Source organism: Erpetoichthys calabaricus, chromosome 12 (assembly GCF_900747795.2).
Source record: "Erpetoichthys calabaricus chromosome 12, fErpCal1.3, whole genome shotgun sequence".
NCBI classification, from domain to species: Eukaryota; Metazoa; Chordata; class Cladistia; order Polypteriformes; family Polypteridae; genus Erpetoichthys; species Erpetoichthys calabaricus.
Window position 1 is genome coordinate 82,744,101 of NC_041405.2, and position 25,997 is coordinate 82,770,097.

Below are 25,997 nucleotides of genomic sequence, written 5' to 3' on the forward strand. Positions count from 1 at the left end.
GACAAATGAGGCATCAGAAAATTTACTTGCCACTAATGATATTGACAATATTTGGGGGAAAAGGCTGCACTTTACTTTTACAGCACAAAGACAAAGTAAATAAAACTATCATCCCTGTTAGTGGATGAGAGTTTTATAAGGAAAAAAGCTTTTAGTAAACAAAATGCTGGGCACAGATAATTTATTTCATTCATATTAAAAATTCAGGCTAATAGGAAAAGCAAATCAGGGTATCCCTAATAAGTAGGCAAGATATTAACATCAATATTACAACAATATGATTATTTCTTTTCTATTTTAAATGCAATTTCAATGAAAGATTATCAAACCTCTGCCCACACTGATTTCAAATATCCTAATCACATTCTGTAACTGTGCGCTAACCATGTGCCAGAATGAAATAAAGCACTCTTATGCTTCATTTCATTTTCCCAGTTATTCAACATTTCTGAAAATTAACAAATATTGCATACTGTCAGTGTCCATAAGACTAACTGCACATAAAAATGCAAAGAAATCCACAGATGCAGTATGAAAAATATATAACACCTTATTTTATTTTTACAGAAGGCTGTGCACAAGAGATGATGTCATAATTTACTATTTAAAAGGGCTACACATATACACAATCTGACAGTGGAAGCTTTTTAAATTATTTATCCTAAAGATAACTGACTTCATTTAAATAATATTTTTCAGGCAGTAGGATCTTAAAAAAGATTTACTGTAGTTTCTTAATTTCAGCAAAAGCTGAAATTTCATTAAGGGTGCATAGTATCACTATTTTGGACATGATAAGAAAGTACATTAAAAATTTCACTTAAAATTTTGTTTACACCTTACTTAGATTGGGTACAATCTATAAAGTGTCTATTAGTTACATGCTATTATGTAACTGGACAAAAAAAGGCTTTTTTTGGCCTTAATTGAAAAAATCAGTAAAGTGGTTATTCATCTTTACTAAAAAAACAAATAATACTGCTCTGAAAAATAGATTAGGACAAAAATATCTATATAATACACCAACCAACTTGAAAGACATTAGTAATTTATCAAAAACTCTGCATCTGTAAAATTATTTTTTATGCATTAGATCACCTGCCATCTTAACGAAGAATATTTGGCCTTGTCTCTTACTGTTCTTGCTTATCAAAAATTTGATTTAAGAATGTACAAATTAACATTAATATAAAATGCATTGATAAAATATTTATTATTCAGTTATACAGTATAACCTGTGCTTAAAATATAACCCTGTTGGTAGTATATGTGCATTAATTAATCAATTTTTTAACATGATTATTTGAATTTAGACATACAGGGTTCTGAAGCTTATCCTGTCAGCTATCAATGCAAGTACTGTTATGACAGCTATTCTATGACATACACAACACTGTCTGCAAGTGTAATGTGTCCTTACTAAAGGAAAAACAACCCAGTTCTTAGCATAGCAGTGATGAGAATCAATTTACTGAAGGGTTAATATGGCTGTATCCATTTTCTGAATATGCAAAAAAAGTGTAAACTCAAAGATCTTTCAAAACAAAGGTACTTCAAAATAATTTTCAATTTCATTTTTCATCCTACCTGAATAAGTAAAAAAAATGACTGATATGACTAAAAACTAAACAACTGCTGTAATGAACTGGTCAGCACTTTTTCATGGATTTTTGGTAACTTGTAATTTATACCATCTATAGATTTTATTAGTATTTTGCTGATGATACATTTGCAAAAACAAATATAAACTAAAATTAACACTAAATCAATAAAGATTTATATACAATTGTAAATTATAGTTTTAAAAACTAAAGCTTAAATAAAGGAATATGTTTTAAGTAGAAAAATTTATATAATACATAATATGAAACTAAAAAGTTCACATTATGGAAAAACATACCAAAACTATTTAAATGAAGGTACAGGTAGTCCCCAGGTTACGGACATCCGACCTACGACATACGAACGGGGCCGCAGCTGAGATGCATGCGCCTCAGTAACTGCCGCTCCGTCATCTTCGGCCTGCGGATGCTGCAAGCGGTGGCTGGACGGAGGCGATTTCGCTGCTCGCGCAGTGTAGTGTCCCTCGGGTGGCTCCCGGCGGCAAGCAGTTTCACTGCCCGGCCACCACCCATGGCTGCCCCGTTCGTTCTAGGTGTGCGGCTGGTAATGCTGCAAGCGGTGATCCGGTTGTGGTTGAACGGGGCGGTGGGGGGTAGCATTGTAGTGTGCCTCGGATGGCTGCGTGTTGAATGGGGACGATGGTGTTGCATACGCTGCAGGCAGCATACTGTAGTGGAGGTGACTGTGAGGTGGGCTGGTGATGAACCGCCCCTCGCTGCCCCATTCATTCTCAATAGCAAGCCTGCTTGTATTGTTACGCACATAGCAGGAAGTTGTCTCTTGTCAGTACAGGGTGGTCCAGATCTAATTATGTAGATCCAGATCGTCTGGATGATTTTGATTTATGCAGGGACGATTCCAGTTCAGCGCGAAGACGATTCTTCATGTCGTCAGTTCGCACACTTCTCAATGGTCCGGGATTTTTCGGGTGATTTACTATGTAATAAACTGAATACGTTACAGCATAATGAAAATTGCATAATTACATCTGGACCACCCTATACATCAGACGTGTTGACGACTGGTGCCTTCCTGCTGTGATAGCTGTACAGTGCTATGCAGAAGAGCTCATCTTAACCTTTTGTCTTCACCCTTCAACAATGTCTCTGAAACACAAATCTGATGCAAGTGCTGGTGATATAGTAAAGAAGAGAAAAACCATCACCATTGAAAATAAAGTAGAAATAATAAAAAGGTCAGAAAGAGGTGAAACTCTATCATTCATTGGCAGAGCACTTGGTTACAGTTGGTCAACAATAGCATTTGTTAAAATAATGTACCTGTTCCGACTTACATACAAATTCAACTAAAGTACAAACCTACAGTCCCTATCTTGTACGTAACCCGGGGACTGCCTGTATTACAAATTTAAACATGACACCTAGTATACACTAGGACTGTATTCCACAAATAGAACAGTTTATAGAAGTACCTAAATTTGCTTTATCATTAATTTTATTAAAATTGTATAAATCCCTAACTCTGATTTTAATAGCACATACTTCAGAAATCTGTGGTTACTTCTTATATTTGTGTGAAAGAATGGCACCTTCTTCAAATTATTGTACTGCAAGAATTGCTGTTCACGTAAGTCTTATCTAGGCTACCTTTGAATGTCTCCAAACACTAAAAAAACTAAGTAGATGGCAGAGAATGAGTTTTAAAAAGTAATAACAAAACTGGTGAACAGTGTAATTTCCATTAATGGAAACTAAAATGACACATGTCGTTTACGAGAAAAAATATTTTTGTTAACTAAACTAAAATTAAAAAGAAAAAAAAATTGTGAAAACTAGAACTAAAAGGAAATGAGAAAATAAAAGAAAATAAAACTAGCTTTTTTAATTTTTAATTTTGATTTTCACCACGCTAGGCTTTGTGCATAATGTACATGTGAGTGTGCAGTTGCTAGTAGATGTATTAAATATCATTTAAAACCACACAGTCGTAACATTAGCTGAGAGACAAGCATTGATTTGTGTGCATGTGCAAGTATCCCTCACTGCTGGTGTCTAAATCTGTTGATTTCATTGGCCATTTCATTCATCTGTCAGCTTTCTCGTGTAGAACTGAGAGTGAATACTTGTCAATTTCAATCACTCATGCTGTAGATTTCATTGTCCATAACTGACTGTCAGTCACAAATGCTCCATTGAAAGCATATGGCAGGGAGCTTTCACCAAATTTCAATGAAAAGGTGCTTAAATTAAACATGCCACAAATTACATTAAAATACACAGCTGAGCAGTTTGAAATTTAAACCATGGAGGATTTGTCAATAGCCACCACCACCACCACCACACTTCAGATTCTCTCAGCATTTAGTTTGGAAAAAATATTATCTGTATATGCCAAAGAAGGTAGGAATTTCAGTAGTTTCACCCTTACTTTGCACAGATATCACTTGTTTGTTAAGGTACCTTTGCAGTGTAGTGTACCATGCAATCAATGTTACCAACCAATCCAACGTTACACATATGCATTTAGTTTTATTCAGGTTATTAGTACTGATGTTTCAGCATGGGCGATGTGCTGTTGCAGAGTACGTTCCTGTCAAACTATCATGATGAACTTCTATATTTTAAATGCTTCATCGATAGAAAATGGACAGACTGCAATAATCTTAATATAGTCAAGGTTACGTCAGGAAGGGCATCCAGTGTAAAATTTTGCAAAATCAATACGCAGACAACAATTTTGGATGATCCGCTGTGGCAACCCCTAACGGGAGCAGCCGAAAGAAGAAGAAGAAGATCTGCAATTACATAGTACTGCAAAATTCTTAACAGTGGATTGTGATGTACTCAGCTTGGGAGCTCATCAGCACTGTTAATTCTGAAGTACATCATCATACTCAGGATTTATTTTACTAGAGTAGTGTACCAAATCTGCTGTATATTGAAATAAACTTCTGTCATCTTCACTTTTATTCCTATTGTATTCCTTTGACTTATTTGTGAAGCACTTTGTAAATGGGAAAGGCACTACATAAATACATTTATTATTATTATAATTATTATTATTATTACTCAGTGACATGAGTTTAGGTTTGATTGCTAAATTAGGATACATTTCCCAAAACAATCAATCTTAGTGAATAACGAAAACGATAACGAATTATATAGGTAAAGAATGAGTGAGCTTTATGAGTGTTCCTGAAATACCACGTCATTCAACATTTAACAGATGAGTTTAAAACACTTCAAAATACTGTTTCTGCCTTGCACCTGATGCTTGCTGGGGTAGGTTTTATCTGCCCCTCAACCCGGTTCAGGAAAAGTGGGTCCAGAAAATGGAAGTATGATACGGAAACACATTCTTACAATATGTGTACAAGACATGAGTCAATATGTTGGAACAATTTTGGCTCCAAAACTGATTTATTCATTAAGTTTTAAGGCTTTCTTTGAGATTTGTTGTAGTGCTTTAATTGACTCAGTTATAAGTCGCTTGAGATAACCCATTTTATTCTTTTTAATCAATAAACAATTCCAGGGAAAATGAATGTATGCTACAACTGTGAAAAAATACATTTGAATTCAGTGTTTATCCTCTAATATTGCTCCCTACCACTTTATAAAAAAATAATTTCTCTGTCAAAAAAGAGTCCATCTCATCTTCTACCACCGGTCCACTAAACATTTTATCCTGCTCATGCCCACACACTGAAACAGCCATTCCTGCTCCTGAATCTTAGGTTAAAATGCTACATTTGACCGATCTTTAATACAGCTCCCACCCACTTTCAAAAATGTTTCACTCCATCCATGTACAGAGACAACCTAACTTGCCCATTGTACTAAAATTTCATCCTGAACTGCAAATTGCTAAACTGCTAGATTGGGTCCAATTAGTCCACTGTGACTCCAGCAGGAATACATTACTCTAGACTAGTACTTAACATCCATCTTTCAGGTATACAGAACCATTTATTTTTATTTATTTATTTTTTTTACATTCTTGGTTTGAAAAAATTTAAGTTTATAATTTTTCTAAACAGTATACATTTAGTTAAATCTTGGAATGGAGTGTAATTAAAAAATATATCTTTACAAAAAAAAACTGTATACCTTACAGTATATTAGTGCGTGATTCACAGGGCTGATTGGACAAAGACAAAAAAAATCATAAATTGGTAAAATTGTCAAAACTCATATTAATGTTATAATTTGGAATCTCAGTATCTCAAGATTACTTAGCCTGCAGTACCTACAAATAAATATGCATTCTTCAAATTATAAGGTAATTTGTATATTATCATCGCAAAGTCTAGACTGGCCTATGGCCATTAAAAATGTACGTTCAGCTACGTAAATGTTACAAAATTATTCATAGCTGCCTATCAAAATTAGGATTTTGTAAAAATCAAAAATTAGTCAGAAGTTAAAGAAAAGGAGTAATAAAGAAGAGTAACACAATCATACTTTCAAATTCTTGTTATGATTTCTTATGTAACATTTCTAGTACCCTGCTAGTCATAAAACAGATACTATTGTAAATATCTGTTGAATATTACGCAACACATTTATAATTTCAAAATTATTGTTGTATTAAGCAATGGTTGTATTAATGTATAAAATGACAAAATATTACAGTTTTATCATTTAACAAGAGGCATATGTTTATTTTCTAAAAGCTACACAAAAACACAAAGCAAGCAAGTCATAAAATATAAGAAGCATTAGCTCCTTCATACACCATACACAAAACAACATGGGTGATACACACAACCTATCACAGACGACAAGTTGAAATCTTTTAAATTAAATAGTTATGTATCTAAACATGGGAAGCAACTGCCACACAAGGTATTCACGTACTATTGATAAAAGCAGGAGTAAAAACAATTAAATAACTGACCAAAACAAGATATTTTTAAACTGGCACATCTACACTTGTCAGCCACTTCATTAGGTATACCTGTTCAACTGCTTGTTAATGCAAATATCTAATCAGCCAATCACATAACAGTAACTCAAAGCATTTAGGCATGTAGACATTGTCAAGACTTCCTGCTTAAGTTGAAACCAAGCATCAGAATGGGGAAGAAAGGTGATTTAAGTGACTGTGAATAAGGCATGGTTATTGGTACAAGACGGGCTGGTCTGAGTATTTCAGAAACTGCCTTTTCTACTGGGATTTTCACGCACACCCATCTCTAGGATTTACAGAGAAGAGTCTGAAAAAGGGAAAATATCCAGTGAGTGGCAGTTCTCTGGGTGAAAATGCCTTGTTGATGCCAGAGGTCAGAGAATGGCTAGACTGGTTTGAGCTGAGAGAAAGGCAATAGTATCTCAAATAACCACTCGTTACAACACATTTATGTACAAGAGCATTTCTTAATGCACAACACATTGACCCTTGAAACAGATGGGCTATAGCAGCAGGAGATGACACAGAGTGCCACTCCTGTCAGCTACGAACAGGAAACTGAGGCTAAAATTTGCACAGGCCCACCAAATTTGGACAATAAAAGATTGGAAAAAAGTTGCCTGTTCTGATGAGTTTTGATTTCTGCTGCAACATTCGGGTGGTAGGGTCAGAATGTGGCATCAACAATGTGAAAGCATTGATCTATTCTGCCTTGTTTCAATGGTTCAGCCAGGTGGTGATAGTATAATGGTGTTGGGGATATTTTCTTGGCACACTTTGGGCCCCTTAGTATCAACTGAGCAATGTTTAAGTGCCATAGCCTACCTGAGTATTGTTGCTAACCAAGTCCATCCCTTTATGACCACAGTGTACCTATCTTCTAATGTCTACTTCCAGCAGAATAATGCACCATGTCACAAAGCTCAAATTATCTCATATTGGTTCCTTGAACATAACAATGAGGTCACTATACTCAAATGGCCTCCACAGTCACCAGATCTCAGTCCAATACAGCACCTTTGGGATGAGGTGGAACAGGAGATTTGCATCATGGATATTCAGCTGAAAGATCTGCAGCAGCTGTGTGATTCTATCATGTCAATATGGAGCAAAATTCATAAGGAATGTTTCCAGCACATTTTGAATCTATGCCACAAAGAATTATGACAGTTCTGAAGGCAAAATGGGGTCCGACAAAGTACTACCAAGGTGTGCATAATAAAATGTCCGGTGAGTGTATGTACTATGTTAAAAACCACATATCAGATATCACAGCTACACTCTAATTTGAGGGAGCTGTTGGTAGACAGCTCACAATTTTATCTCTGCAAAACAAAACTACTAGAAACTTTCTATGAAGAATGCTTTTTGAAATAATATTAACAAGTAAAAATATATATACTTGTGTTTTCACCATTAATTTATATTTAATTAAATATAATAAGTATTAAGAAATGTGTTAAATATTTTAGCTCAATATCTACAGTCTATTTATCAGTATCCTATACTATAAAAACACCCTCTAAAAAACAACTTCACTGAACCCTAACCGCTGGAATATAAATTACATCAATCTTCTTCAGTTTCAACAATAAAATGACAATTGCAGTATAATTTTAGATACATTATAAAAAAGATAGTGATAAATATAACTAAAATGAGGTTTAGGCCATGAACATTTTCATCTTGAAATGCAGGATTTATCTGCAAAGCCAGAAATAAAATGTTCAGCAGCACCCTCCCATTCCCTTTCCCTTGGTGAGCTTATTTTAAAGAAGGGACACCTACCAACGCCTGCAGTGGGAGTCATGCACAGAATAGACCCTGCAACATCATGCAGTGAGGCAGGAAAGATGGATATCAAAGAACAAAAAAGATAGGTGTTAGTGGGTATTGTATAAAAATTATATTTCAACACTAAAACCATAAATAAATTCAAAATTCAAAACCTAAAATTACGTACACAAAAAGCATTCTTTTTAAGCTCTAAATGATAAAACAAGTTAATTTGTTGATTTTTTTTGGTACCAAGCTTATCAAAACCAATAAAAATTAATTTTTCAATATAGGTATTATTTAAACCTTTGAAAAGAATAATTCCTGATATGCTACATATACCTTTCATGTTCAACACATTCAGATACATCTTCACCCATTTCTCAAAAACATATGTGCATTTACTTAGATGACAGTTTAATACTATACATTGTTTAAGCCACAAGAAGAGTTATCTATTGCATATAATACAACAAGGGATACAATTTATAGACCAGTCAAAGAAAAATAAAAGAACCAGATAGCATGAATTTATCAAACTGCTGGCAGAGTATATATCCCTTCAAAAGATATTCAGATGCCTATTTCACAAGGTACAATACATTTATTAATTAGGAAACATAAAAATGTTGCATTTATTTAAAGTAAATTTTCAATGACACAGATACCAATTAAATATATCCATTTGTAAATTCTACCTGAGACAAAACTTTTGATAAGCTAATAACAATATCACAATTCCCAATAAAATGTTTTATAAACTTTTGTTATTTACTAATGGGTTATGAGCAACATTATTAAAAATAATAATAACTTTAATACAATGGTCAGGGATGTGTAATTAAAGAAAAAAGTTAAGACCAAAGAGTAATAAGGCAACATTGAAAAATACATTTTAAAAAAGAAGACCAAACCAATAGATAAAACACAGTGATAAAATAAAATTTACCAAGTGGCTCATTTGAAAATACGCTATAAACCTGTCTACTAATTTAATTTTTAAATGCAAAAATGCAATGCAGTAGTTGCAGAAATTTAGCCCAACTTGACCATGAAATGTATGTTTAGTTAAGTCTAAAATACTAATACATTTTGTTTTCACTATATTTATAGTATCGTTTCGATTTTGAACAAAATAATCTATTTTACAGTTTATTTCTCAAAATAAGATTATTTTTACTTCTAACTTAACTCATAGTTTCATTAGAATGCTTATTGTAAAGTTTGTGCACTCAACTTGTAGTCTGAAAACTTATCTGACATGTAAAATATAGGGCAGTATGATGGCTCAATATTTATCATTGCTGTTTCACAGTTAAACACTAGTTTATATGACCGCCGTACCACTATTCACGTGTAGACTGTATGTTTCGTAAGAGTTTTCCCTTATCCACATCCTCAAGATGCATATTAATGTGACTACACACAGGTCATTTATTAGTGATAATGTGTGTCATCTCTATGATGGATATTCTTGAGATAGGCTTCAGCTTCCCATTATCCCCTAACAGAATATGCATGCTAAAAAAATCATGGATAGCTGTAAAATTCAGCAAAAATGTGTATTAACACTGTTACATTTGGTCAAAAAGAGGTTTTCATTCTGTATTTCTTTCAAATACTATACTGTTTGTAAATATGTATGTATACACTGCATACTGTACATACATGCAATCTGTTGTAGCACATTATCTATCTTGCCAGTTCTCTGATTCTCCACAGGCCTGTGTTTTGGTTGTCCCAGTTTGTACTTACTGACTGTCACTGGTGTCAGGATCTACAGTTACACATGTCTGGGTATGTTCAGAATATTTTTGCATTTTTATATTCCTTGTACTTAATTCATGTGCTTATTTTGTCTTGTTGCATTTTTAATAATGTCATCTGTGCTAATTCTATGCTGGTTTCCATGGACACTTTCTTGCTACTATGCATGCTTAAATTGGTTCTGCTACTCAGTTTAAATCAGTGTTTCCCAAACTCGGTCCTGGTGAACTCCTGTGGCTGCAGGTTTTTGTTCCAACCGGATTCCTGATCAGTGACAACACCTGATAGCACTGATCTCATTCAATTAGCTGGTATTTTTTTTTCTTTTATTCGACATTCAGAAAAGCATAGCAGCATGATTTTTACATTTATAAGACATTTAGAAACATTTCTGCTTTTGCTATAGATTTAAATGCTTAACTCTCTTTTGTTGATTTCATTATACTTTGCCCTTTCTCTGTGCAGTTTTTCCCCCTTTGTTGTATCTTAATAATGACAATTTAAAACGAGCAGAGCACACACGCTGGCAAACAACACTGAATAATCAAAGGCTGCAAGTACTTTAGCAACCGACCCATGAATGAGTAAATAATAGATTAATTAAACAATTAGAAGACCTAGAAAAGTAGAATGAAAATCAAGATGAAAATACTGTTGAAAAGAAAAAAAAATACATTATTCCTATATAACTGCTTGGTACATTTTAATATTTTTTTTTTAGCAAACTTAGTTTTCTAGTTTCTATATTGTTACCTAAACACAGAACTTGGGAAATATCAGTTCACTTAATTAGCCCAGGAGTTCAATTAAAAACAGAAGTTGGTTGGAACAAAAACCTGCAGCCACAGGGGTTCACCAGGACTGAGTTTGGGAAACACTGGTTTAAATAAATGGGTGGCAGTCAATTGGCTTAACTAATGGTAAAATGCGGGGATATGGGTTGAAGAAGTGCACTTTTCTCCTTCCCCTGCAGATGACCAGAAGGAAAAACCACTTAAACCCCAACCAAGTTCCACTTCCATCTCCAGACCACGCCCTACTGACCTCACTTCCGCCTGTTCTTTGTTGGATCCTCCTCTTACTTCCCACCACCTATAAAACCAGCCACTTGCCTTCCCCAGTTAGTCCTGTCTTGCAGTCAGTAGTTTGAGACTACTCTGCACTCATGAAGTCTTTTTGAGATACTATTATTAATATATGGGGTGGAACCCCAAACTTTTTCTTTGTCTCTTCTGCTCCTTTCATACCTGGGAGGGAAATCAAAATTTAGGACAAGATAATTCTGGACCCAATGTGGTGTTAAGTGCAATACTTCTTACATCATAAGTTAAGCCAGCATTGTCTATTTAACCTAGAGACTGATAGGAGACGTTTGTTTGAATTATGTTTTGTTTATTTTTATACTTATTTATTTCTGTATACCTGTTTCATGTTTACATCTCTTATATATATTTCTGTTCTGGTTCGTCCTGCTTCCACTTCACAACCGGTCCCGCCCACACACAGCCGACATGGCATTTCTCGATTCCTATTCGTCCTCTTCCAAACCCTTCCCTATGCTACCTGCGGCTCCTCTTCAAAACCAGTCCCGCCCACACGCAGCCGACACGGCATTTCTTGATTCCTATTCGTCTTCTTCCATGTCATGTACTATACAGGCCTGCTGAGCGTAATACATCCAACAAGTACTCGACATGCTGCCACAATGGAAAAGTAGCTTTACCACCTTTGCGGGAGCCACCTGTGTCTTTACAACAGCTTCTTACACAGCAAACATCAGAAGCTAAAAATTATCATGAACACATTCGAGAATACAACTCTTCTCTAGCGTTTGCTTCCATGGGTGCACAGATAACTCAACCTCCTGGCCATGGACTATACTATTTTAAAATACACGGGCAAATTTATCACCAAATCTCTCCACTATATGCTAACACTTCTACCTCTCCAGGATATGGACAATTGTATGTTTTTGACACAGCGCAAGCAACTGAAGTACCCTTACAAAATAAAGTAAACTCTGCATGCAGCGAAAATGTACTTCTCCAGTTAGATTCCATGCTCAGAACCATCAACCGCTTCACTAAATCATACAAACACATGCATAAAATCGCTCAGTCCAATCCAACAGCATCTGTACGAATGGTTTTCATGGAAAACCCTAGGCAGGAGTTACGACGATACAATGCCCCTACATGACACACCGATGTTGCAGCGATTTTCGTCGGTGAAGATGGCGAAACGCCTGCCGAAAGGGACATTTGCATCTATCCCATAGGCAACTCCTATAAACAGATTTCCACACTCAATATGAATTGCGATCCTATGGTTTACCCACTTTTATTCCCTTATGGAGCCATTGGCTGGCACAAAGATTTACAACATGTTTCCGATAAATGAACCACCAAGCGAATAAGGCTTACTCAATGCCAATTTTACACGTACAGATTAGCAATAAGGAATACATTTAGTATTTTGCACACCAGCGACAAATTATTCCAACAGTACGTTATAGATGCATATGTTAAAATAGAGGGCGCGTGTCTCAACTATCTCAGATTACATCAACATGATCTGCGCGTGGAACTATTAGACGCACTGCAAGCAAACGCTGAAAATAACAACGTACGTGTAGGCAAAATGATCATATTACTGTCCACATTTCCAGGAAGTCTAAGATACATGCAACAAAACTATCAGGATACCATGGCCATAGTACGTAAATTCGGAAAGCCTGATTTATTTATCACTTTCACATGTAATCCTGCTTGGCCGGAAATTCTACATGCACACTGCATCTTTCAAGAAGTATTTATTTCTTCTTGATTTCTGAATTCCTTTCTCACCGTTTTCCGTTCCTATTCTTACACCGCTGTATGCTATGGTGGGTGTCGGCTAGTTGTGTATATTTGCAAGGTTTGTATAAAAAATCTTAACATTTTACAGTGTCTGATCTTATTTGGCAGCTCATCTGGTTTGTTACACCAAAGTATACTGTAGCAGATTGACAGTTTAGGTAAAGCAAATTAAACCTGTATGTAGTAGTGGCTAGCCGGTTATTTTTAAAGTTTCAAACCATTCCAAGGTTGCAATAAATGCAGAATACAAATGCTAAAATGTTCACCCATGCTAAATGCAGTGATCACATTATCCTCAACAGCAGTATTGCCAATTATGTTTTCCTGTCAACTATCAGCCTTGGTAAAATCCTACGGGTATAGTCTTAAGTTTCCTTGTGCATACCAGGTTTACATTTATTTTATTTGCTGTGTTTCCCTTACTTCTGTTATTACACAGTCTAAGTGATAAATCCGAAATTATATTGTAATATTGTAAGCTCTGTAAACATGTTGTGATTTTGCATGATGCTGATGGATGATAAGACAGTTTACACACCGTGAGATAGGAATTATGGCCTTAATACTTCTTAATTATTTAGATCGAGATGCCGTTTATTAAACCCATACATTCGTTCTCTTATTTGCTTGCAATAGTGATTGTTGGAAAATGTATTCTTCAGAATTTCTTTGAACATTTGAAAACAGGGTGTTAGTGGCACTGCAGATCACAGGACATGAACTGACATACTTTACTGAAGTAGCCCAAGACTGGTTTAGCCTCCCCAAGCAGATTCATGTTGTACATAGTCTAATCTGTCCGTGTTCTAATTTCATAACAAACTGCTGACATACTGTAACCTAAAGAATTAATGCAGACTGCATACCTGTTAATATTAAAATTAGTAATCATCTGGCAATGCCTTAAATCACCTATAGTTTTGTTATACAGATAACCACAGACACATGGAACAAGTAGTATAGAAGAGAATGGGCACTTAGATATCTTCAAAACCTGAGCTGATGTTATTTGGAGAAATTCGGTCAATTAGGCTGATGAATTTTTTTGACCTGAATAGCCTGTTCTCATCAAAATTGTTCTACTGTTTCAAAATGTACAGGGCCATTGATGCACTGCATTCTAACCATACACTTTTGAAAGAAAGCAGATGTGACATTATGCTACATAAATTTTAAAAAGTCATAGCATTTAAACCCTTTGAGCTGTAAACCACTACCTCACTGGGGGACACTTGTTCAAGCTAACATGAATTCTGAGTTTAAATAGTACCATTTGTGTGCAATGATTTTTAATTATTTTAAGTAAGGAAATTTGAGGGAAAAAATATCCTTTTTTAAAGGTATCAGATGGAGACTTAAAATTCATGAAAAATATTCCCTGCCCACTTTAGTGATGAATTAGGCATTTATAGTTGTGGCAGGCATGTATCTGACAACAGATCATGAAATAACTGTGTTTACAATCAATAACAGGCAGCTGTTTAGGCAATCAGTTAATTCCTACTTCTGCAGTACCCATATAAAACTGAACTGTAAAATGAGTACTTCCACATGACTGTTGCAAAAATAAATAAAATGTCTGTTAGAAGAGAATGGTGAGAAAATTAGATTATGCCAAAATATCTTTTCACTTACACTTCTAATTTGCATAATCCAGACCTCAAAGAAACTCTTGTATCTTTTGTTTAAATTACATGTCAAAACATTTATAATTTACTAGAGAAAATTTTGATTTAACTTAACTGGAATTTGAAAAGTCTCAAAGAAGCCTATTTCAGGGTGTTCATAATATACAGGTAATCCATCCATCCATCCATCCATTATCCAACCCGCTGAATCCGAACAGGGTCACGGGGGTCTGCTGGAGCCAATCCCAGCCAACACAGGGCACAAATCCTGGGCAGGGTGCCAACCGACCACAGGACACACACAAACACACCCACACACCAAGGCCAATTTAGAATCGCCAATCCACCTAACCTGCATGTCTTTGGATTGTGGGAGGAAACCAGAGCGCCTGGAGGAAACCCACGCAGACACGGGGAGAACATGCAAACTCCACGCAGGGAGGACCCGGGAATCGAACCCAGGTCCCCAGGTCTCCCAACTGTGAGGCAGCAGCGCTACCCACTGCGCCACCATGCTGCCCTATACAGGTAATACACAAGGCAATGTTTATTGATTTGTTGTGGATTACTGGCATTACAAATTAAGACATTCTGCCTAATGAGTGTTAATATATGCACTATTACCTTGAAAACCTTCAATCTATCATTATTTTTCAAAATTTTTGCTCAATTATTTATGTGAAAGGAACTGGAGAAAAATCTCAATTATTGTATTCAATCTAATTCTGCAAATTTAATCTGTAGTGAGATTAAATGTTTGGCAAGATGCTGTAGGTGGGAAAATTAGGTGTTTGATTAAGAAATCTGATGATTCCTCACACAGGGAATGAAGACTTAAAACCTGTAGCTGGATGTCCAACTACAGAAAGTATCTCAGACATTTACTGGATTTTTTAAAACCATTAAACAGATAGGTCCTGTAATTTAGACATTGTCACATCCTTCCAGTTACATACTATATCCATCTATTTTGCTTTGGTTGGCTATAAACTAGAAAGAAATTTAAGAAAGTTTTATATCCTATTTACTTGATGTTGCTACAGTGGAATGGCCGATTTTCAAGTAATGATGTTTATGCACCTACTTTGGTTCGCCAATTTGATTAGTGTTATCCAGACAATCCTGACAGACATATTTACAGTGCACATCTTAAACTGAAGGATCTGTCAGAACTTAAATGATTTTGTTTGGCTTATTTAATGTCTGTTTATTTTTTATTCTTTTGAAGGCATTCCCAGTCAATGTCATAAACAGAACATTTTAGAGCTTCCAAGGATGTGTGCACACCTCTGTGGCTAGATTGTGACATCACACCACCACTATATTTCTGGTAAAGCTACCTTCAATTTGGTGTCTGCGCATTGTTTATAAATAAAAAGATTTGTCAATGAGATCTATACATGTTTTCTGACTAACAGACAAACTGCAGTGAGTTTTGCTCTGCAGCAGCCATTTCTGTGTCACAGGTTTGCCTGTAGCAGGTGTAGATTAATTTAAGAATAATTATTCCCACATAATACATAATTGTGAGGAGTGTAAAAAAATAACAGATTTATATTTATAAACACAAATAAAGAATTATTTAGTCAAGAAAATGACTGTAAGTAAACTACCTAGGCAATAGACATTGAACAGGCTGGAGTTAGAAACTGTGGAGACAAAATAGTGCGCACCAGAATATGATGCTTAAAAACAACCTGTGTGCCAAACTGAAATCTAAAAATCAATTTCAAAATCCCAATATCTGGTCCCCATCTAACTAAATCTTTTTAAAGATATTTTGAATTCTTACCTCAAAAGCTGCATCACATGCAACATCACTATTGGTCACGTGGCAGCAGTTTTAAACTGTTGATAATTTTTTTGTATAAATGAAAAATTATTCTTTTGTTACTGGCAAAATTACAAAAAAAAGTTAAGAGCAATATGTATGTAAATTATTTTTAAAGAGCATTACCTTAAGGTATTTTTTTAGAATTATACTATCTATTTACTACATTACAAACAAAACATGCAGTTGTGTAGATGTTTGTTAGCTCTAAGTCGTCAATGTGTGGAGGAAAATAACTTGTATTGAAAACTGGAGAAACAAGACAAATGACAGATTACTATTACAAAAGAAGGTACGGTTCTTTTTTTCAAAGTATTATAACAATAAATAAATGCTGTTTGCACTCAAAAATGCATAGTAAGCATCCATTCAGTAATTGATTAAAAATAAACTGAAAATGCAGGGGTGGACAAATTGCAGTTTGGATGCCTGGGATTACCAATTTTTAACTCTAAAAAACCAAACTATAGACCAGGTGGACTGTTGAATGTTTCTGATCTTTGGTCCTTGCAATATTTTCCTAACCAAAAAAAATCTGATAAACAAAAAACCCAACACCTCATGTATGATCTTGTTACTTTTAAAGGCAACTGCTTACAGTTTACCAGAGTGCTGTAACAACTGTCACACACACACACCAACTAGAAAGCAATACATTGCACCGCAAGCAACAGAAACAAAAGCATTAGCTTTTAAACATGGTACAGTGAGAGGAAGAATATCAAAAGTTAATTGTATCTTATCGCTGTTTACCTCTATATAAATAAGGTAAGAATGAATGCATACTTTGATATTAATTTAAAAAGGCAGAGGTCTACACATGCCATTCCACCTTACTGTTCAGCCTTAGGAAATGTCTGTTAACCTTCTGAAATCAAAGCGCTGTAATGCATTACAAATTATTATCTTACAAAAAAATCTTTCCTTATGCAGTCACATAAAGGACATGAAAGGAATCTCATGAAAAATAAGATTACTTGCTTTAAACCAATATGTGCTCTGGGGCCTATAACAGAAAATAACATCTCCTTCTCTGGTATATTGGTGGTTCTGAATATGCTTCATACAAGTAGCCCAAACACTGCAGAGTGTAAACATGCTTCTTCAGGCCTATACCGCATTTATACTAATATGAGGTCCTGTTAAATGGGGAAAACAATGGCAACCGTTTTAAAAACTCAGTTCAAGTGGAAGCAAGTTTGATGCAGATGTGTAATACATAAACTTAAAGTATATGACACTCTAAAGGGCATATTACCTCTTAGAATAATGCTGAATGTCAAAGTGGGGATACTTTTGACGCATATATTGTGGTCTGAAAACAAAATCTGAGAACACAATATTAATTTAGTGTTAGTTTATTTTTGATAAAACTAGGGGGCTCTGCCGCTTGTGTATGAGTAAACGGAGGTACAATTCAAACACATTGTTATTTTCATGGGAATTGTTACATATGCAAAATAGATCTAACTATTTTACATTACAGCGAATAATTACCCATAGTAAAAAATAGTAAAACGTAATAAATTGAACGTAGAGAAAAGCCAAGCAAAATGACACCTTTTATTAGCTAACTAGAAAGATTACAATATGCAAGCTTTCGAGGCAACTCAGGCCCCTTCTTCAGGCAAGATGTAAATTGAAAGAAAATTATGTTTCATGTTGTATTAGAGGTATTTGTTGCATTATACATTTTTGTTTTGTTTGGCTTTAAAATTAACACGCAAATACTTTTTAAACTTACACTTTTACTGTAAAACTTCAGTAAAAACAATATTTGGAATTAACTTTTTGTCAATATCACATTGAATTTTGATTCCACGTTTGGAGTTACATTGTGACAACGCAACATATAACTGCCCGTGAGTGAATATTGTTTCTTTCTCTCTAATAATTAAACCGGCTTTTTCGAATGGTTGTCCCTGTGATTTGTTAATTGTCATAGCAAAAGCTATTCTAATGGGAAACTGTAAACATTTTAATATGAATGGCATATCAAGATCTCCTTTTGTGTCTAATATTATCTGCGGAAGATATACTACATCTATACTGATACTGTTTCTCTGTGCAAGAGAGGACAGAGCCAGCTGTACTTCCTTAGAAGACTGGCATCCTTCAACATCTGCAATAAGATGCTGCAGATGTTCTATCAGATGGTTGTGGCGAGTGCCCTCTTCTACGCGGTGGTGTGCTGGGGAGGCAGCATTAAGAAGAAGGACGCCTCACGCCTGGACAAATTGGTGAGGAAGGCAGGCTCTATTGTAGGCATGGAGCTGGACAGTTTGACATCCGTGGCAGAGCAACGGGCGCTCAGCAGGCTCCTATCAATTATAGAGAATCCACTGCATCCACTAAACAGTGTCTTCTCCAGACAGAGGAGCAGCTTCAGCGACTGACTGCTGTTACTCTCCTGCTCCATTGACAGACTGAGGAGATTGTTCCTTCCCCAAACTATGCGACTCTTCAATTCCACCCGGGGGGTAAACGTTAACATTATTCAAAGTTATTGTCTGCATTTTTATTACTCTTTAATTTAATATTGTTTTTGTATCAGCTGGAGTATGTGAATTTCCCCTTGGGATTAATAAACTATCTATCTATCTATCTATCTATCTATCTATCTATCTATCTATCTATCTATCTATCTATCTATCTATCTATCTATCTATCTATCTATCTATCTATCTATCTATCTATCTATCTATCTATCTATCTATCTATCTATCTATCTATCTATCTATCTTACCTTTCTTGTCACCTGTTAAAATTTTACATGTCAGAATTGTTCAACCAATTTTGAATACAACTAATCATGTCCTATTGCATAGCCCATCACTCATACATAAATTATGCAATAACATTATGATACCCCCTTCTTTCAACAGTAATTCGGCCAGTGGAAGACTGGACGGTGTTAACTGTTGTAGATATTCTACAGGATATTGTAAGTTGATATTTTCATCTTTTGCACCATCAACACCAACTGTTTCAGCAGAGTCTATTGATACACATTTAACCAATTTGCTGTGTAACCGATCATCAATTTTCGCGTTAATTCGTTTGACTTCATCGTTTCTCTGTGCTAGGATTGCCCGTGTACTCATTTCTTCTGTCGATAACCGTTCGGGATGAAATTCTTCAATAAGATTTGGACATAATAAGTCTTCTTTTATCGGGAACTTAAAGTGAGGAAAACGTAAAAATTTGTAAGAGCTGAGAGCGCAGGAACTGTGTCTGACAAAAGCATTCAAATGGCTGAGATGAGGGACTTGAAAAAATCTCTTGGCAATAGTCTTGTCTCAAGATTTTCTTTTATAATAGAGAGATATGTTAGTACACACTGAAATAAAAACACACCAATATTACATAATCCTTTAAAAATGATCTATATACTAAAATATTCTTTTTCCAAGAAGCTGGAAGCGTTTATATATTGTGGTAGAAGATGGAATGCTATGCACCCATCTGACTCTGCAACAATACTTTATAAATAAATATTGCTGTAAAAAGATGGCAGTATCCCCCAAACCCATATATAAAACTGGGTTACCAGAAAGCACACCTGGATTACCAAGTTTGCAAAGCTAGTAGCAAAGCTGACTACTACAAACATTAACAATCTGTCTGCCCCTGAAATTGAAAACACCATTTTGGAACCACCTACACACCTGACATAAATACACATATTCATGCAGAAATTAGCTCTGCTTTTTTTTGCAAGCTGCAGTCCATTTTACAAGTTACTGTTTTGTTCAACTATATACTAAAAAAACATGATTTAATAAATAATCAGTAGATAAACAGTAAATCTTTGAATAGCGGTGTAGAAATAATTAAAAATTTAAAGAACCTTGCATTTATATGTTATTCCTACAAAAAGAACATGCAGTGAGGCTCTACTGGGCTGGCACGGAGTTGTCAAAGAGAAAGGGGTCATTAGAAAAATGCTCCATACCTAAGTGTACTAACTGCCTTAAAATGATAGTTAATGTTAGTGTGAAGACACATAATAGAAAATGGTAGACATCCATCAGTTTGGATCATTCATCAGTTTGAAATGTCTGCTCTTCTGACCAGAGTCAAAGTGAGGTCAACTTGGAAACACGGGAAGTGGCAACAACTCCTGGCCAGTAAAGTAAACACGGTCCCAGAAGTTAACATTTGGGAATATGCTGCTCTACTAAGAGAGTTGGCAGCTAGTTAGCTGCATCTGAGACTTAGCCATTTAATAAATTCTTTGGACTCAGGGTGCAAGTAAACCCGAAATCACCAGAAAACAGCCCTTGAGAGATGGCATCATGGATTTACTGGAGGCACCCACAATCTTGGACGCAAGTTTAGCACTGGAAGTAAATTTGGTTGGTATAAGCACAATTATGAACTTGAGTACAGAGTGGGAAGGTAAGCATTGGCAAACACTCAATTTCCAGGTAGAACAGTCAGGCCAGAACTAAGAGTGAGAGAAGGGAGTGGAAAAGGTGCTGTTCAGTTGTTTGTGGTACAATGTCCAGATTTCTATCTTGATATGTTGTGTTGACACTCAAGTATATCTTTCCCTGTAGCAGGCTGAAAGATTCAGCAGCTGAAAATGACTTTGCTACTTGTAAGGTCTGAAGCCTTGTTGGCAGCTGGCTAAGAGAGAGCTATCTCTTTAGCTCAGTATGCTAAAACAGGTGCTGTCTAATACTGCAGTGTTTGAATCCCGCTGCTGATAAGTTTCAGGGTTTACACGTGGCAGCTGAGAGAGAGGTGGGAGCAGCAGGCTATGAGAAAATACTATATTTTGATGGATAGAAATTCATTTTGATTCTTTGGATAATTTTGAGGTTGCTAGAGGAAATTCTGTTTCTCTCTGTTTTTCTGTTGTGACCAGCAGGGAGCATTGCGACACACTAACCCTAACCACAACCACCATGACACAAGTCCCAGTATAATAAATAAGGTTTATTTTCGCAAATACAGTTTCCAGCATGTCTTGCAGGTGCCTGTACAAGTAGAGTCACTCAGGGATGCTGCCACCTAACGTATCAGGGAAGCATATAGTCCTGACATGTTGTCTCCCCCTGCCCTTTCAGCACACTGGCCTCCCAGCCAGGTACTGTTCCTTGGTCCAACCTTGATGGGACGGCAGTGTACCCACTTCCACATTGGTATCTGGTGCCTATCTCCCGGCATAGGTTGGACAATCCTTGTCTTCCTTCTTGTGCTTCTGAAAAGTTGGCCACCCATCTAAATAAGGAACCTTGTCCCATCCCAGTTGGGACACCTGCCCTTATGAGCTGTGTATCACAATGTATATTTAAGTAGAAGGTGTTTATATGTATATGTATATATATATATATATATATATATATATATATATATATATATATATATATATATATATATATATACATATAAAACCACCATATACATAAACACACAAAAAAGAAAAAATAATCATAACATTTTTGGAAATGAGAAAAGAGTATTTATAGTTTGTTTACTTTCACAAAAAAAATTGTTTTAGACCTTCTAACCACACCCAGTCCTGCTGTGTTCACAATTGACCCAAGGAATGTTTGTGTATTGGTGCTGCTATGGCCCGATTTCTCTCATAGTGTCATAACATCCCAAGATGTAACCCTCTGCCTGCTAATGCAACTTCATTGGGCACTTAATGGCATTAATATTCAGCAACTGAAGATCCAGAGGTTTTTTGGCTCCGTGCACAAGAGATAATAAGCAATATTGGCTACAAATTGGTGGTTAAACAAGATACTGAAAGACTGAAAGATGACTTCTGCTGACGTTCACAGTTATTGTTGTATTGTGGTTGTTGATGTTGTACTATTTGTTTCCTATATTAGTTTCATTTGAAAACTGTTATTTCAACTAAAAAGGTTGAACTTTCACCCTAACAACAAGAGTTGCATAACTTCTAAAACCATTATATGTTTAAGTCATTTACAGAATAGAACTAAAAATATTATCTTAACATAAACACAAAGAGCAAAATTTTAAGCTCTAAAACTTAATGCTCACCGGTTGGTATGAAAGTTGGCTGCTGCAGCTGCATGTTGGCCAGAGCCTGCTGGTAATGGAACATGCTGGGGTTAAACATTGTTGTGGCACCGTTGGCTTTTTCAAGCGCTGGCCTCTTTGGTAATGGTTGAAGAGTCCCTGGAGGGAGAGCCTGTATGGAAAATGCAGAATTTCAGTACATTCATAAATTGTTGATTTTTAAGGCCTTTCTGCTTAATAGGAAAAAATGTTATTGATCACATGGTAAACATTACAAACAAAAATATATAAAACTTTAAACAATAAATATAAGAACTCATTAAAGGTTTTGAGCTTTTAAAATATGCTTGATGGAGATGTAACTATTTAAATAACCATTGATGTTAACAGCCATTTAACGATTATATGCAAACATCCATTTTGTTGAGATTGCTTATTGAAAGTAAAGCTGTCAAGGAGCCAAAGTTTGTACCAGTGGTAATGGGAGGAAGGCAAAAATGAAACTATTACAAAGTATAATCATAGACTCTTATTGGCTCCTGGCCAATTTTCAGTCATCATTCACCCTTCCAATCTTTGGGATTCAGGAGGAAACTGGAGTACCTGGGGGGAAATCCACAAAGCCAAGATAAAACACGAAAGCTTTTAGCCAGAATTTAAACCTGAGCTAACCACTGATCTAATTTACTGCCCTAAGAATAAAATATATTTGCAATCAAATAAATATATAGACACACACACATATATAAAAATAGATATATGTATATGTGTGTGTGATTTCATGTACGAAATAATGAAAGCCTGTCATGTTCTCAGGTGCCCACTGTTTGCACTTGTTGGTTTCAACCTTTAATATTAACCATTTGGGAAGATATTGATATCTGTGCATTACTTTGCTCTTAACATGCAGAATTTTACAATGTGTCTTTATGGCACTGCTTATTGTGCTGCTGTTTTCTTTTTATTAAGGACAAACAATAAAGTTAATAATGATTAACAAATTGGTAGAAGACTAGCACAAATGTAGATTGTACAACATAAAATTTAATGTTTACAGTATCAAAATGTTTATTTGCAGTTGATGGGACATTTGAACTATATGCAATAATATATGCTATGAAATGATTCAAAGAACATTTTAATACTAAGTAAAAGTTTCACACAATCAGTTTTTCAAATCACAATAATTGCAAAGTTTTTCAGTTTGTTTTGAGGTTAGCTACACTCAGTTACAACACTATTCATTTCACCCAGTTTTCCTAAGAAGTTTATACTAATGTATATGGATATATTTTAACAAAAAGAAATGTAATGATTTTTTTGCTGCTTTGTAATGGGGAGCACAGCTGCTCTGAAGTTGTTTGTGGCATGCTGTTATAATGGTATATTAGTAGGTGTTCTTTAGTATGGAAGACTATTCTTGTCAAAATATAAACACAAAGCAACATGTTAACAACATTGCAATGCATATGCGCATGGTTCATTTAATTTTGGCACCGTTTTATTGCATTAAATTTAAACTGATTGCTTTTCATTTTGACAATTTTTTTGTCAAATAAGTTAGAGACTGTAAAAAAAAAGAATGCGCCTTTAATATATATGAATGAAGGAAATATCTTGAAAATTGTTATTTTACACATAATGAAGGGTTTTCAAATCTAAATTTAGATTCAATCTAGACTGCTCCTCCAAAATACATGGTTGCAACTCATTTTGTACTACATGCAGAGAGGAAAAATAACCAACGCTAGACCAAGTGCCTATCACTTGCTGGGTAAGCAAATGATCTGAGCCAAAAAGTCAAAATGACCCAGAAAAATAATGCTACAAGTCATGCCCATGTGACTGACAATGGCCACATTTATCATAAACAATATGGCTGCGCACAAGAATTAATACCAATCAAAGGTGATTGAGACAATATTTGTAAACAAAGTGAAATTGCAATGTTGTCAAACAAATAACGATAAAAATGTAACAAAAAAAGAACATATTAAACACAAAAAATATTTTTGAAATTCAATTTGAAAATTGGGTGGCACAGTGGCGCAGTGGTAACACTGCTGCCTTGCAGTTAAAGGAGACCCGAGTTCACTTCCCGGGTCCTCCCTGTGCGGAACTTACATGTTCTCCCCGTGTCTGCGTGGGTTTCCTCCAGGTACTCCAGTTTCCTCCCACAGTCCACACACATGCAGTGATCCTAAATTGTGCTTGGTGTGTGGATGTGTGCGCCCTGTGTTGGCTGGGATTGGCTCCAGCAGACCCCCCATGACCCTGTAGTTAAGATATAGTGGATTGGATAATGGATAGATGAATTTGAAAATTAGAAAAAATGTTAATGTCAAAAATGAAATTCTATTTGAATAGCCAAGAAAATGTTAATGTCAAAATGGCCATGTGATATATATAAAGAGAGGTGAGTCAACAGCAAGAGAAAATTTTTAAAACAACAAAGAAGGGAGAATGTCCTTTCCCCAATATAAATGCTTAGTCTAAAATTTTACTAATTAGATCTTGCCATATTTAAATAAAGTTTTCAACAGATCATCTACGCGAGAACTTGATTTTTTTCCAGTTTCTGATAGTATAGAACATCAGTTACCCATTGACATATAAAAGGTGAGTTAGAGCTCTTCCAGTTAAGCAAAATAAGTCCATGTGCTAGTAGTGTGGAATAGGCAGTTACAATTTCTTCACTTTAAGCCCATCTGGGAGTACATCAAACACATCAATTAATGGGTTTGGGGTGATTGTGACACCAAGGCTGTCTGATAGGTATTCAAAGATTTTTGATCAAAATGATGTTAATTTGGTGCGCTTCCAAAACATGTGGCCCAGTGAGGCTAAAGCAAGATTGCAAAGTTCACAGGTTAAATTTTGCCATATATGCATTTTGGATATTGGCATTTTAAATAAGTTAAATGTGATCTGTGGAAGATTTTAAGTTGAATGACAGACTGCTTTGCACATACAGTATGGAGGTAGAGTGTGTTCTATGTATGGCTGCCTTCCCCTCCTTTTCAGAGATATTAATTGAAAGATCCTTTCCCAATCATACCCTAGGAACTCTGAAAGGAAGAGCTTTTAATATGTTTTATATACTACTGAGATGCTGAAAATATCTTACATTATGCATACTGCAAAAATATAGAAACAGCTTTGAAAAACAGCCCCACATACAGCAAACTACCGCCAACCTGTTTTTACCTGAGTTGATCATGTATTTAAATCTAAAAAATGTATGCATTTTAAGTTGAATCAACCTAATACAACCGTGAATCAACCATGTATGTGGAAAACAGCCATACCATTTTCAGTGTATTACAAAATTAATTTACAGTAGAAGGATAATTACAACAGTAGTCAAGACTAATTGTAACTCTATATTAAATGAACAAAATCTGTTGGCTTTGTTTCAGCATAAATTAAGTATGTTAATGTGGCATCTAAGAGATTTATGTAAGTATGGTTAGAAACAGCAATATAAAGCCAGTAAGTATGATCATTGTGAGTTAAATTTATTTATAGTAGGTGTATAAAAAAAACAACAGAGTGAGCTTACTTTATCAGTGATGACACATAAGGCACATATCTACCACCGTACAGCTGAATACAACTTTTACTTTGATTTAAAAAAAA

The 25,997-nt window shown here is 35.3% G+C and overlaps 1 protein-coding gene across 3 annotated transcripts in view; it reads right to left on the bottom strand.

The window, feature by feature from the left end:
* The window catches only part of mbnl3 (muscleblind-like splicing regulator 3), a 253,728-nt gene that overhangs the window by 32,470 nt on the left and 195,261 nt on the right, over positions 1 to 25,997 (bottom strand). For 2 of the 3 annotated variants that reach the window (XM_051935117.1, XM_028815760.2), the window contains exons 6-7: positions 22,380 to 22,530; positions 8,284 to 8,319 (exon numbers count right to left, since the gene is read on the bottom strand). In XM_051935117.1, the coding sequence (XP_051791077.1) occupies positions 8,284 to 8,319; positions 22,380 to 22,530 (187 nt within the window). The remainder of the gene's footprint in view (positions 1 to 8,283; positions 8,320 to 22,379; positions 22,531 to 25,997) is intronic. The other variant, XM_028815762.2, reaches the window with a different exon arrangement.